This window comes from Artemia franciscana, chromosome 7 (assembly GCF_032884065.1).
Source record: "Artemia franciscana chromosome 7, ASM3288406v1, whole genome shotgun sequence".
Classification (NCBI taxonomy): domain Eukaryota; kingdom Metazoa; phylum Arthropoda; class Branchiopoda; order Anostraca; family Artemiidae; genus Artemia; species Artemia franciscana.
The window spans coordinates 63825876-63840909 of NC_088869.1; the positions used below are offsets into that span (position 1 = coordinate 63825876).

The 15034-nt window shown below is 40.8% G+C and overlaps 1 protein-coding gene across 1 annotated transcript; it reads left to right on the forward strand.

The window, feature by feature from the left end:
* Positions 1-122: 122 nt before the first annotated feature.
* Positions 123-4593, forward strand: LOC136029587 (uncharacterized). The gene is made up of 2 exons (XM_065708082.1): positions 123-2050; positions 2627-4593. The coding sequence occupies exons 1-2, from the start codon at positions 956-958 to the stop codon at positions 3755-3757; spliced, it is 2226 nt and encodes a 741-aa protein (XP_065564154.1). The 5' UTR covers positions 123-955; the 3' UTR covers positions 3758-4593.
* Positions 4594-15034: the final 10441 nt, after the last annotated feature.

Here is a 15034-nt window from a genome sequence, read left to right on the forward strand (position 1 = left end):
GCCCCTGAACATGATTTGACTGCCCCTAAACCCACCTTGACTGCCCCTGAACTAACCTTGACTGACCCTAAACCAACCTTGACTGTCGCGGAACCGACCTTGACTTTTCTGGACAAACCTTGACTGCCCCTGGAACACACTTGGCCTCTTTGATCGCACCTGAGGATGACTCTAGGAATCCTTCCATGACTCTTGCTGTTTCGAAGGATGTAAAAGGGAAGAAGCCAAGGAATTTCTTCACTATTTGCCAATTTTGCCGCAGATCCTTCTACAAATTGGACAAACACTTTCTGGCGAAGAAAGGAAGCTGTAGTAAGAATACCAATGGAGAATTTTGGTCAGTCAAAGAAGCAAAGGAAATGCACGAATTGGCCAAGGATGAGCTTGCAGAGAGGTCTCAGAACAAGTCATATTTTTTGGCTTCACAAGTGAGCAGCTTGGTGGAAGAAACCAAAACATTGCACGGTTTCTGCAAGGCTTTGTCGGCTATGACCGGAATATATTTTGACCCTCTAAATCTACCGGACCGTGCACTTTCATTTGAGGACACCAGGCCAGTGGCTGCGCACATGCACACACACACACACACAAACACACACACTGCACACGTGGCAGGGCCATCAACATCGGCGCTGCCACAGCAATCACCACCTGTCTTGGAAACAGATCTTTTCTCCGGTAAGCAATTAAGTTTGTCCTCTCAAATCCGTCGGAGAAGAGTCTCAGAAGAGTCAGACCCCGAAGACGTTGTGCACAGCGACGAGGGGGGAAGCCTCTACGCTCCAGAGATCCCTGAGGACGAATCTTCGGAGGAGGAGGAGGAAAAATCGGAGCTGCGAAGCGAATACTACAAGAAGGATTGGAATTGGACATCTGATATCAGAAAAAAGATGCAAAACACGGGCTGTATGACATCTACACCAAAAATGTCAAAACAGAAGAGGAGGCGAAGAAGATGGCCTATGGAATCGGATTGATGAACAAATTTGAGAAATGGTCTGCGGAATGTGGAGAGAGGAGTACCAGAAAGTATAGGAATCCTTTTGGGTGCGCCCAGAAGATTGTATACTTTATCTTAGAGGGAACAAAGTATAATTGGAAGAATTTCCACTCTGCCGAAAGAGTGGAGCTGTTCTTCTCAAAGCTTGCCGACTGTGGAATGAAAGGAAGCAGCCGAAACAAATATGCTCAGGGCTATTACAGGTTTGTAAAATATATCACATCCCGTGGTAGTGATGCACCGCCAGAGCTGAATATAGCCCTCGTCAACTCTGCCATGTCGGCTGTAACCTTCTTGGATAGGAAGCAAAAATCTCTTGCAACGGCAGAGATGAGGCACCGAGAGCTCCAGCGGACTTTCAATCCAAACTCTTTCACTATAGAGGACTACAGGAACTTGAAAGCTGGCGTGGAGAAGTTCATGGCCCCTGTAATCACGCGGCTAACAAGAAATCGGCTGGTTGAAGAGGACCACACAAACCTCACTGCTTACCTCTGCTTTTTGGTTTCATTTATGTACGGTCATCGGCCTGGAGTTCCGGAGAATATGACGGTGATGGAGTTTTTGAACCGGCGGTATGTGGCGGAGGAAAATATGTTCGTCATACTTGTTGAAAAACACAAGACCGCTAGCATAAAGTCCGCTGGTGTTGCACTCAGTGTACGCGAAGAAGTCATTTTTAGAAATTACCTATCGTTCGTTCGACCTGCTTTGGTAAAGTCAGACTTGCCAGAGCCAAAACAATTCCTTTTATCGATGTCAGGACAGAAGATACAAAACACAAGCATAACATTGCGGAGGTTCCTGGAGAAAATTTTCCCCGGTGAAATGAGGCTAGGTGTTCGTGTTCCAAATCAGACTACAATACGCCACTTAATCGCGACTATTATTAGGAATGCGACAAACCTGTCAAAGGAGGACAGGGATATGATGCATGAGTACCTGTGCCATTCAGAAATTACGTCAAAGAATGTGTACGAAGCCTATGCGGACGACGAAGAGGTTACTTCATGCATGGATAAGGCAACCAGGAAAAGGGTGGCCAAGGCAGTAAGTATACCTTAAAATTATGTGATATAGATTTCTTAAACAGTCTTTTTCATTTTATATAATCCTTAAGTAATCCTTTTTAATAATTCTTTAATAAGATTTTAAGTAATCCTTTTCAGGCTTTCAACGAAACTAAGTATTAATTGACCCTTTTCTTTCTTTCCAGACTTTCGACTTTCATATAATCCTTAAGTAATCCCTTTTAATAATCCTTTAGTAAGCTTTTAAGTGATACTTTTGTCAATTAACAGTTTTTCGGGCCAGTCGTTTGCTAGAATCTATACCTCTATATTGTAAATATATTAAATCTAACTATATATTAAATCTAAATGTCTATCTTCTCATGTCTATTTCCTCTTTTCTTTTCTTTTGAGGCTTTCAACTAAACCAAGTATTAGTTGACCCTTTTCTTTCTTTCCAGGCTTGGAAAGAAATATATAGTTAAAAGCCTATATATTATATAGTTATAATATATTATATTATATAGTTATAAAAGCCTATATATAGTTATAGTTAAAAGCCTTTTCAGGCTTTTAACTAAACTAAGTATTAATTGACCCTTTTCTTTCTTTCCAGGCTTTCAACCGTGTTCTGGAGGAACAGCCAATAGATGGAAGGGCCAAGTTGAAGACGGCTTCTCTGAAATTGATAAGAAGAATCAATCCAGAGATAAAAAGCACAGCCATATTGAAGTCTGTTAAGGATCTCTACAGGAAACAGCTCAAACAGGCTCGAGCTGAGGAGATCCTTAAAAAAATGTCGGAGAAGCATGGAATAGGAGCAGATCTCACTGAGGCCCTCACAGAAGCTAGCTTAGAGATGGCAATTCCTCGGCTAGGATACCAAGACACCGTGCCGTCTCTGGAAGAAGTCCAGCAGACTTACAGAAGATTCAGGATCCCAAAACTCTTTCCTTCTGAGCCATTGGTAGATGACTATCTGACTCAATGTGTCCTTAATCAGTCCTGGCCGGGAATGACCGTAGCCCAGAGTCTCAACAAAGGAGCTGGACAAGGCGTTTATGCGACAATCCCGTTCTACAAAAATCAAGTAGTGGTTGAGATTCACGGGAAAAGGATGGCTACCATCGAGGCAAACAGACTCTTTCGGTCACTACTTGGAGAGGATGATGGAAGCAATTACTTTTTGACAGTTGACCAAGATGTTACGATAGATGCAAGAGAAGAGGCTTGCGCTTGCCATCCCCATCAGCAATGTTTCGGACGCCTTGTAAACCATAAGGCAAATGAGGATGGCCCGAATCTGAAGTCCAAGGCGTTGGTGGTTGATGGTCTGAAAAGACCTTTTCTCGTGGCGACACGAGACATTACGGCGGGAGAAGAGTTGTGCTTCGACTACGGAGTCAGGCCCGGCCAGTTCAATGAGGGCTATGAGCAGATGTTCCTCCTACCCGAGAAGTCCAGGAAGCGAAAGAGATCAGCCTTGATGGATTTAGCAATGGACGAGACACAAGAAGAAGTAAGGAGTGAGGAGCCTCAAATGGACACACACAAACACACACACAGCCACAGACACAGAGCCACAGACACAGAGCCACACACTCATACACACAGAAACACACTCACATACAATGGAGGAGATGTCAGAAGAAGCACGCAGTTCACCTTTGAAACAGATACCTTGGTGGGACAAAAAGCTGAACGAAAGAAATCTGCAGCGATGGAAGGAAATGCAGGAAATTTTTAGCAGCGATGATGAATCAATATCGAGCCAAGAGCTGTCGGTAATTTTTCATCAAGTGGCAGGAACAAGTAGCAAGAAGACCAAACAATTGAAGATTGCAGAATGTAGTAAAGGTTTTGAGGCTGTGGCAAAGCGACTTTCTGCCACTCAGGAAGGGCAGCAAAAGAAGAGGAGAAAGAAAAAAAAACAAGAAGAGCAAAGAAGACCACTGGGAAGTCAGTAACACACAATAGGTTTTTTTTTAATAATTGTTTTTAAGTAATCCTTTCAGGCTTTCAACGAAACTAAGTATTAATTCACCCTTTTCTTTCTTTCCAGACTTTCAAGTTTTATATAATCCTTAAGTAATCCCTTTTAATAATCCTTTAATAAGCTTTTAAGTAATAATTTTGTCAATTAACAGGTTTGTCAATGGAAAATCACTAACACACATCAGTTTTTTTTAAATAATTGATTTTTGTTATTAAATTACTGTCAGTGATTGTTCAACAAGATGACCGAAAAGTCACTAAACTACAATAATTTTTTTTAGAATAATTTTATAATATTTTTTGTTATTTTAATACAATTACATTACATGACACAATACACATAATAATAAATATTACATGACACAGAGGATGAGGCCTACTGGGGGAACCTCTTTAAAAAAGACGCGCCACTAGCCTTGACCTCTTGGGTGGTGTGGAACAAAGGCATCTTTTCCAGGTTTCATTCTCAAATCTCTGAAGATATTTGCCTGTGTAACAATGGAGCCACTCAATATTGGTGCTGATTAACAGAATGTACTACATTGGCAATTCAAGAAAATTTATAAGTGGCATGAAGACTAGTTGATTTCCATTTTTATTTAATTATTTCTTGTGGGGTGGCCATTTTTGGCACCCCATTATTTTTGTGATGACAGATCCCCCACCCTAAGAAGGGGAAACCGAATAAAAATGTCTAATAGCGTGTATGGGGCTGTTTGTTTGTGGCTGTTTGTGTATGCATGTGTTGGTCTATGTGTAGGTCTATGTGTGTATGTGTGTGTGTGTGTGTGTTTCAGTACATTTATCTGTGTGTGTTTTGTTTGCATATTAGGATATGTGTGTTAGTTTCGCTTGAGCTGAGGCCGGGGGGATTTCATAATCTGACAGGGTCATTTGTTTTTCAAACCAATCACCAAAGTCACCTGGTCACCACAAACCCAGTAATGCCAGCATGCCCCTTGGATTCAACAGTTCAACATCAAATAAACCAATTTCCTACTACCAAAGTCATAGCAGTCCATTCCTGTGACAAAAGGCTGTCATTCAAGTTTTTTTATCCAAGAAGAATTGGATTTTAATCCTCAATGGGCCCTTAATACTCTGTGCACCCATAATGTGTAACGATTCCTCTGAGTTCTACCAAAAAGGAGCTCAGTTACCATTACCCAGTTGGGTGACAAGTAAAAGGGTGATCCACAAGAGGAATAGCCCTGGGCCTTGTCTACTTGATGAGATCACTTGTACACCTTGTACCATTGATTCCCTTAACCAATGGCACACAACAAAAAGGCAAATGAGACCAAATACCTCTCACCAAATCCTCTCAACATGAACAGTTGACACAAAAATTGACGAGATCACTTGCATTCTCTATAGGCGTTAAAATCAACGGCCCTATAGAAGCAAGGAGCCTAGAAGTGACGGTATCCAAATACCGTATGATAAAAACATCCGTCTCTCAGCCAGACGTAGTCCAAGCTCAAAGGCTGGACATGCAATTTGCGTTCAAAATATAGATGACGAGGCATTTAGCTATTAAATATTTGTATTTGGTTTCCCCATCTTTGGGTGGAGGATCTGCCCTTACAAAAACGATGAGGTGCCCAAAAAATGGACACCTCATTAAACATAATTAAATAAACACTGAATAAGACTCTTCCTGCCACTTCTACAAAATCTTCTCTTGCTCTGTAGAAATTCTTCGGGTACTCGGCAATACAATTGGCTAGGGTATCAGGATGGCTATGCTGCTTCACGTGGCTTCGATCTCAAGGACTTGGTCGCTGATTCTCGGCAACTGGTGAACACAGGTTGACTTGTGGGACATCTACATGGGGTATTGGGGTAATCAGGTTCTCAGCTACTTACAAGGGGCATTGGGAACATCAAATTATATCCGCTATAAGGGGATAGGGTACAGCTATTTCAATGCTTGTGGAAACATCTCCACAAACTTACTGGGGGCAAATTGTTGCACTGGGTTACGGGAAATACATCTTCTTTGGCTACTCTGATAGGTGATGTGGTACATAACTTCGGTGGTGGGGAATACCTCTTTGGTGGTGAGGGGGATGTGTTGCTACGCCGGTTGGTGGGGATAAGTTGGGTCAGGAACATGGGGTATTCGTTTAAGGGTGGCTCTTCGGACCGTAGAGTTCCAGGCCCACCAAATGGTTACGTCTTCGTATAGAACGACTCTGAATAAGAACCCAATCTGACGAGGGTTAAAGTATGCTCCCAATGCCTTATAGCACTTTGGACTTATCTGACCCCGTCTGGTGAAGGTTATAGCTACACACTTGATTTTTTTTAGGCCGTGGATTGATTTGATTGTTTCGATTAGCCCAGGGGCTATTCTGTACTTCTCCACTTTTTCTTCGTGAAGCCTATCCAGGTCGTACCCCTCGGCTCTAACCTGGGCGTCAAATATAACCCCATCCTCGCCTTTAATTGCAAAGATATCAGGTCTCCAACGTCCCATGGCTCTCGTGGTACCGTGGGTAAGGGTGGTGAAGCATGGTTCCTTTATCACTCTGTACCCGTCATATTCTATCCATTTTGCGGTTATGTCTCTAACCCGGTCATGCTGTTTTATACGATTAGGGTGTGTTCTCAGGCAACCCATCGAGACGTGATTCGCTGTCTTGGGTGCGAGGCAGCCGGCTCTACAATTTCTCGACAAGTCTTGGCCCCTTGTCGTTCGGCTTCGGGTTGGGATGGCATTGATTCGGTGGTGGATCATTCTTTTATACCTCCTGCTATCTAAGTCGGCAGGGGGCTTATCCACCCAATTTTGGGATAGAGGAAAAGACCCAAGACGCTTCAGGGCCGCTCCATCACGGGATTTGTAGAGTTGGTTGGAGTGGTATTTATCGTAGCGTGTTTTGGACATGGCGTAGGTCTCGCCAACTTTCAGCAGTTTACGTAGGTAGTTACGGTGATTATCCATTTCGTTTGTTCTGCATATAGCTAGGAAAGAGTGGGGAGGCTCATAACAGGAAACCTTTTGAATTGTCTAGGCGCTTCGGCTGGCTCTAATTCGAGGGATCGAGAGCCTGAGCCCCTGGATGCCAAGGCCACCATCTGATACTCTAGCGTGCAGGTAAGCGTTGGGCACATCATGCGGAAGGTCAAGGAACACTCTCACAGGTGATCTCACGGACCTATCCAACGCGACTAGTGACCCTGATGAAAAAGGGCTTAAAGTTAGCTGATGTACAAACTTATGGATGAAGAATTACTTCAAACAGAACAGACGCTGATGGGGGGTTAAGGGGGCCTTCTGAATCTTAGTAAGTAGAGCATTAATATCATTAAGAGTCGCCGGGTTTTTAACCCCATAGGGGGCCATATCCAGAACTTGGTACGAAACCTTTTGGTCTGCTCTAAGAGTTTTCGCCAGAGTATTGTCGACTGACACGAAAGGTACTGTGATGAACTTAGTCTTTTTGGATTTAGGGTTGGCATCAATGCCGACTGATATGCTTTTGCTCCGTTAATATCTAGTCCCCGTTTCTTTAATACTTTAACAATGATATCTACGGACTTTTGTAACCCGACCTTGGTGGAGGACGCGATGACCAAGTCATCCACGTAGGCAATAGCTGGGATCAGGGTGTCATTGATTGTAAAGTCCACCTCGTGAGGAATAGCTCCCAGAGCTTAATCCACCACAAGGTTGAAAAGAACGGTACTTAAAGGATCGGCTTGCTTAACGCCTCTACTTAGTTTGGCAAGCGTCTCTCCCCTGCCATTCGGGAACTCAAGAATTGAAGTTGTTTCGCGTTAGATTGACTCAATATAGTCAAGGAAGGAAGGCGGAAGGCCTTGTGCTCTACACGCACGGAGAATTAAATGGTGGCTTACTGAGTCGAAAGCCTTTCGGACGTCTAAACTCAGTAAGTACACCGACTTATAAGATGTTTTGGCCTTTTTTGGAATGCTGTTGATGATTAGTGCATTCACTAGTGAACCATCAACTTGTGAGAAAGCAGTTTGAGCAGGGGAGATATCGACTACTCTGCCAAGACGGGTTGCGATGACTCTATGGAGCCATCCTTGGAGCATAGAGGATAAAGAGATTGGTCTAAAGTCAGCGGGGTCTGTAGCCCCATCAGACTTAGGGAGTAAAACGGTACGCGACTTCAAGAAAGGCTTAGGGGTTACTCTGAAGAAATAAATAGCGGTGAATAGCACTGCAAGAACCTCGTACCCAAATTGTGTGCAGTCGACAATTCGTTGGCCGTCTGGTCCAAGAAATTGGTCTCCAGACGGCTTAAGTTTAGCTATTTTGGGTACTTTTATTGGGCGCCATAACGTAGAAACATCATTTTGGTTCCCAACTGGAGGTAAAGGTTCTATATCTAGGGGTGAGAATCTTCCGAAAATACCAGTCCAGAACTGTTTGAACGCTGAGATGTCAACATGGGAGTCATGCGAAAGGAAATAGCAGTTTAATCTAAAATATTTAAAAAGTATACCCCATCAAACTTTACTTTAGAAAACTATTGTGTTTGATAAATTTAATGAATCTTTTGCATCATTAAATTGGCAAAAGTATTTTTTTTCTATTTTACTTTAAGGAGAAATATTTTACTTTAAGGAGATATTTTACTTTAAGGAGAATTTTTCGATCTTTGCATGAATTGAGTTATTTTTGGCTTCAAAGAAATTTTAATGTGCCTTCTTTTTTTCAATCCTTTTGTTAATTTTCGTGACAAAATTGAGACAAAAATGCAAAGACGTACAATCTTTTTTTTCAACTTTGTTCGCGTCTATGACTTCTCTCTCTCTCTCTCTCTCTCTCTCTCTCTCTCTCTCTCTCTCTCTCTCTCTCTCTCTCTCTCTCTCTCTCTCTCTCTCTCTCTCTCTCTCTCTCTCTCCCTCTCTCTCTATCTATCTATCTCTATATGTTCTTTCGTTCTTGCTAAATGGCCTAAAATTATCATTGATTTATTATAAAGAATTGGAAGCACTCACAGATTTGATGAGAAAGTTAATATACAGACATTCGAATGATACTTAAAATAGCAATCAGTTAATACAAAATATAAATTTCTCACGATCTTGTTCGGATTTATTTTAACTGAAGTTCTTTTTATTAACCGAAAGTAAAGAGCGACATTAAAACTTAATGACTTGTTTTTTTTTAAATTTAACTTCTGAGCGTTTTTGACTTAATGTAGATTTTGAGTTTGGCTCACCCAACATGAATAATTAAAATGAAACTTGTACATTAATTTTAGTTTAATTACAAATAATTACCTAAAAATGAACTTTAGCGTAAGAGTGAGCTATTGAGAAGAAGCACCCCATCTTATATACGTAATATTTTCTGTTCGTTTTAAGTTTTAATGTTATTCCTTGCTTAGATTTGGAAAAATAAAATTTGTTTATTGAACAAAATCCGAACTTTAGCGTAAAGAGGAAGGTATTGAGGAGAAGCAAACTCCCTCATGCACGTAATATAAAGGGGTTCACCCCTCGTCAATACCCCACTCTTTACGCAAAAGTTCGAAATTTTTTTCCAATTCTTTAAGAATTACCCCTAAATCACAAAGGCCGTTTAATTAGAAAAAACAGCTCTTTTGAAATTGCTAAAAACTCTTTAGCGTCAAGACCGGGGCATTGACGAGGGGATTAATGTAGTTAATATTCTCTGTTCGTCTTAAGTTTTAATGTTACTCCTTACTTTCAGTTGAAAAAACCTTATTTTCTCATTTAATTTCTAATTGTTTCTAGGAAATGCAGTGCCTCCTTCATGAAAATTATCTTTTCTCGTGAAAAATTCCTCCATGGAAAGATCCTCCCATGTAAAGCTATCCTCCAACTCCCCCCCCCACCTTCCACGCCTACCAGAAAACGTCTCTATGCTTCCCAGCAACAATACTAGGCTATATGTAAACAACGGGCAAAATTCATAACTTTCAGCCCTTCCCTCGGGGACAGTGGGGGATTAAGTCGTCCTGAAAGACATAGCTATTAGATATTTTGACTATGCTGAACAAAAAGGCTATCTCAAAATTTTGATCCGGTGACTTTGGGAAAAATGCGCGTGAGAGGGGCCTAGTTGCTCACAAATAAAGAAAACTCACAAATGCTACACAAAAAGGAAAAGAATAAGGAACAAGGCACAAGCTTGGATGTCTATTATATGCATATAGTACACATATATATGTATGATTTGATATTCTGGTATCTGGTATATATATGATTTGATCTTCTGGTATGGGAGTCATGCGAAAGGAAATAGCAGTTTAATTAAAAATATTTAAAAAGTATACCCCATCAAACTTTACTTCAGAAAACTATTGTGTTTGATAAATTTAATTAATCTTTTGCATCATTAATTTGGGAAAAGTATTTTTTTTTCTATTTCTCTCTCTCTCTCTCTCTCTCTCTCTATCTCTCTCTCTATCTCTCCCTCTCTCTCTCTCTCTCTCTCTCTCTTTCTCTCTATCTCTCTCTGTCTCTCTGTCTCTCGATAACAAAAATTTACTGGGATAGGTACAGTTTTATCAACTCCAGCAATGATATTTTTTAAAGTTCTTGATGGTTTTCCGGTAATTATGCTAGCTGAACTAGAGCAAAAAAAGAAAATCGTTTCTAAATTTGTAGGGAAAACAGGGCTTCAAATGGAAAAGAAAAAAAAGTTAGAATTTCGTTTAGACCACAAATATCCACGCAAACAATTGAACGATCGGGGAAGTAACCCAAGAGTGCCAATTCTAGAAAATGCGTAAGGCAAGAATTTTTTATATTCCTCTTAGAACTATACCAAAAAGGTATTTTCAAAATGTAGGGAGGGAATTTCGCAAAAAAAAAATAACAGAAAGAATGTATTGTTTCAAATCTATTACAGGGGGGGGGGGTAATTTCAACAGTTTCTTGTCGATGCGCCTGTGTTGAACATGCTACAAAAATAAAACAAGCCTATTGATAAAGCTGGCGATATTAAAATCCAAAACCATGCTCTTTGTTGGATCATCTAAATTACAGTCTTATTGATATAGTTGTTGATTAAGAGATTCTATTTATCAGGAATCTAGGAATCTTTTTCCTAATTTAGAACTATTTCAAAGAATCTAGTGATTTATTTTTCACCCGGTGGTAGCTCTGTTCTGAGTTTAATTTGTGAACATCTGGCTTGAATCGGAGGTATTGCAGGTCTGCCATTCTTTCAGTTAGGACACAATTTATTCCGGATGACTTTACTTAAAATTTAACTTACAATTTTGAAGGAAGGCAAAAAAAGAAGTAAATTTTCGGTCTGGTGGCTATGGTCGAAGTAATGCAAGAGGTTACCTCGCTGGTGGTCACCATTTCCCTGGTGGTTGGTACGAATTCTAAGTGAATTGACATATAGTCAGAAATATTTGGTATTCGCCTATGGTAATAAGAAAAACCGCTAGTATTGTGAAGGAGGATGTGATTGATAGTAAAGCAAATAAAACGGCTTGTGCGGGAAACTACTAGTAACTCAGTCAGCGCCTTAGTAAAAAAGTAACATCGCAAAAAGGCGTCGAAAGTGAAGCTGACGTCTCAGATAGAACTTGAAAATATTACTCAGACCGTTTATGATGGTACGTAAGATCCTGTATAGCCACTTTCAATAAAAAATGTCCCGAGGGATGGATCTTCTAAACAGAATAAAGCCCTTTATTCCTCAAAAAGCACTCGAAACTTTATATTATTCTTCAATTCCTTCATGTTTTGAGTATGGATGCACTCTTTGATCTAATTTCTAAAGTTACAATTCGTGTAAAATCCAAGTAATGCTGAAATCGGGCAGTAGAACTCCATTTTTAAACTAAGACTCTACAAGTGAATCATTCTTTCTGGCAACCCTTTTAAATATTTCTAAATTATCTATTTTAAAAGTCGCAATTTTAGTTTACATATGTATCCACTTATTATCAGCACTTGGACCAAGATAACTTAACAAATTTTCATTTAGCTGAACATGCTGTCCACTGCCAAGTCCGTGCTGAACAACTCAAAATTCGTACACAGGATGATGGACCCACTTTTAAATTAAACTTCCATAAAACAGATATAACAAAACTCAAAATAATACTAGAGCATACCGATTGGGACAACCTTGTGTATAACCTACCAATCGCCGAAGCCTGGGAAGTTTTCTATGGCATACTTCACCGAGCCGTCACTCAAACCACACCATTCAGGAACAACAAACACATTGGCAAAAGGATATTCCTTCCCAAACACATAAGAAAGCTCATCAGGGACCGGAAGAAGTCATACAGGGATTACATAGCCTCTGGAAGCATAAGTAGACTCGCCAAGCTTCAAAAACTCAGCTCAAAATGTAGAAAAGCTATCAGAAACTACAACAAAGATTGCGAACGAGAAGAATTCCAGAAAATAAGAACAAAAAGCGATTTCTACAACCTGTGCAAACGCAAGCTAGGTGAGCAACAGAAACTACCAACACTAATAGATCGAAGTGATGTGGTCCATAGCACTAGTCTAGATAAGGCGAATGCTCTTGTAAAATTCTTCACCAGCACGATCACTATTGACGATGGCTATTTACCTCAACTCTAATACTCACACCCAGGAAGCGAGCTCCACAGCATTGGCTTCACGCCAGGAAGTGTTCTAAGAGCAATAAAGGGCATGAAAGCGTCTAAGGCACTCAATTCTGATGGAATCCCGTCCTTCATCCAAAAAAAGTGAAACACGAGCTAAGGGAACCTCTGGCAATACTTTTCCAAATCTCATTCGAGCAATGCAAGTTTCCTACTTCCTGGAAGCTATCCCATGTAACACCTATTTTCAAAGGAAAAGGGAAACGGACTGACCCGGAGAATTATCGCCCGATCAGCATTACTTCACCTTTCCTAAAAATCATGAAAAAGGTCATACTGGAAAAGTTAAACTCGCATCTCGAATTGAACAACTTCATCTCAGATCATCAGCATGGCTTCTGTAAAAGTCGTTCTACTGTTTCCCAACTAGTAGTGATACACGACTACATCCAGTCTACCCTTGACTGTGGGATTCCAATAGATATTATGCTAATCGATCTACTTAAGGCCTTCGACCGAATATCCTTGCGAAAACTCATCCACTGCCTAGAAATCAACGGAATCAAGGGACAGCTAAGAAATTGGCTCTCAGCGTACCTGAATGATAGAAAAATAGCAGTCAAGGTTGCAGACACACTATCCACATGGACAGATGCAACCAGTGGCGTCACAGAAGGTAGTTTTCTCGGCCCAGTCTTGTTCGTCTTGTACATAGACATTTGCATAAATGCCATTTCCCAAACCTACTTCGGTCTGTTTGCAGACGATACGAAGCTCCTGGGAGAAGCTAGTGCATCATCACAAATCCAAAGCGACTTGGATGCCCTGACAGAAAAGCTCGAAGAATGGCAACTTTCACCAAATTTAGCAAAATGCTCTGTCGTCCATCTTGGCCGCCAAAAATCCAATTTACTCATACAAAATGAAAGGTATCGACCTGACAAAATCTACCTGTGAAAAGGACCTAGGTGTAATTCTGAGCTTGGACCTCAAACCAGAAAAGCATATCGGCCTGGTTGTGCGTGAAGCGTCAAATACTCTCTGGCTACTCAGTCAATCCCTATGATACCTTGACAATCACTCAAAGATATCAGCATACACAAGCTACGTCAGACCACAGCTTGAATACGCCACTGTCATCTGGTCGCCATATCTCAAAAAGGATATTGACAAAATAGAACGGGTCCAGAAACGCTTTGTAAAAGGACTTCAAGGATTCAGAAACCTTCCGTATGACGAAGCTCTAAGAAGGCTCACTCTCCATAAACTTGAGACAAGAAAAACGATCTTAGACTTAAAAACCCTCTTCAAGATAGTTCATGAGAATTTCAGGAACGTAAAAGACAAGCCTGTTCAAAAACTTCCCCAAAGCAACACAAAATCGCACAGTCTGCAATTGGAGTCCGTGAAAATGAAGATTGCAAGATCTAATTCTTACCATCATTCGTTCATACCCCGGGTCATCAGGATCTGGAACAAACTACCATTCCCAGTAGAAAAGATGAAATCACTGAAAGCCTTCTCCAACAGCCTAAATATAAACATACCATATCTCGAGACTTTTAACATAGGACTACTTTAAATGGAAATCGTGCCGCAGTCGATCCGCTCTTCGCCCTGCCATAACATTTTTCCTTTAAAAAGGTGTCAGTTGTATAGAAATTTGGTATTAAGAGGCGTGAGGAATAAAGTTATTTATTTATTTATTTAGCTACACACTACCATTCTTTCCCAACAACCTCATCAGAAAACAATTTACTCATCTCCCATAGACTACAAAATTCAGAAAAGTGTAATGTCGTCACGACATGTTATAGAGGTGCAGAATGATGCGGCTAAATCATAGGCAGCACAATAGTGCTGCCAAAGTAAAGAGCAATGTGGACACAATTTATTGTTCATTATTTATACGTTTAGACCAAGGCACTTCGTATCGAACAAATTGTCGTAGAAACTTCGTAAAGGGCTCATTCGATTGGAAATGATCAAATAATCGTCGATAGAGCAATCTTATGAAGTAGCTCGTAATCAGTTTCTGGGTGCTCAACCCGATGAAGATTTTGGGGTCAGTACCCGTTCGGTCGAAGATGCCATCCAAAAATTAAGATGCAAACGTTCATCAGGTATTGGACATGTTAGTGCGTTTTCATTTGAACTACGGGGGAAAACTTCTTACGTCTAAAATTTCCCTGCTTATGCAGATGATTTTCACTGAGGCTATCGTCTTTCTTCTTTTTTGCATCGGAGATCTGACTCCTATCTCTAAAAAAGGGAAATCCGAAGTCCACTGTACATCATTCCTCCCTAATACTGTAGCTATATCCCTTTGCAAGCTCTTTGGGCTACTTTTTATTAGGGAACTGGAAAGTTTGCTATACCCCTTCACAAACATTTGGATTTAGGCAAGTTACCGGGTGTACCGACGCTTTAACAGCTATTACAAATGCCCTGATTGATACGGAACCGTCTGGAGACAG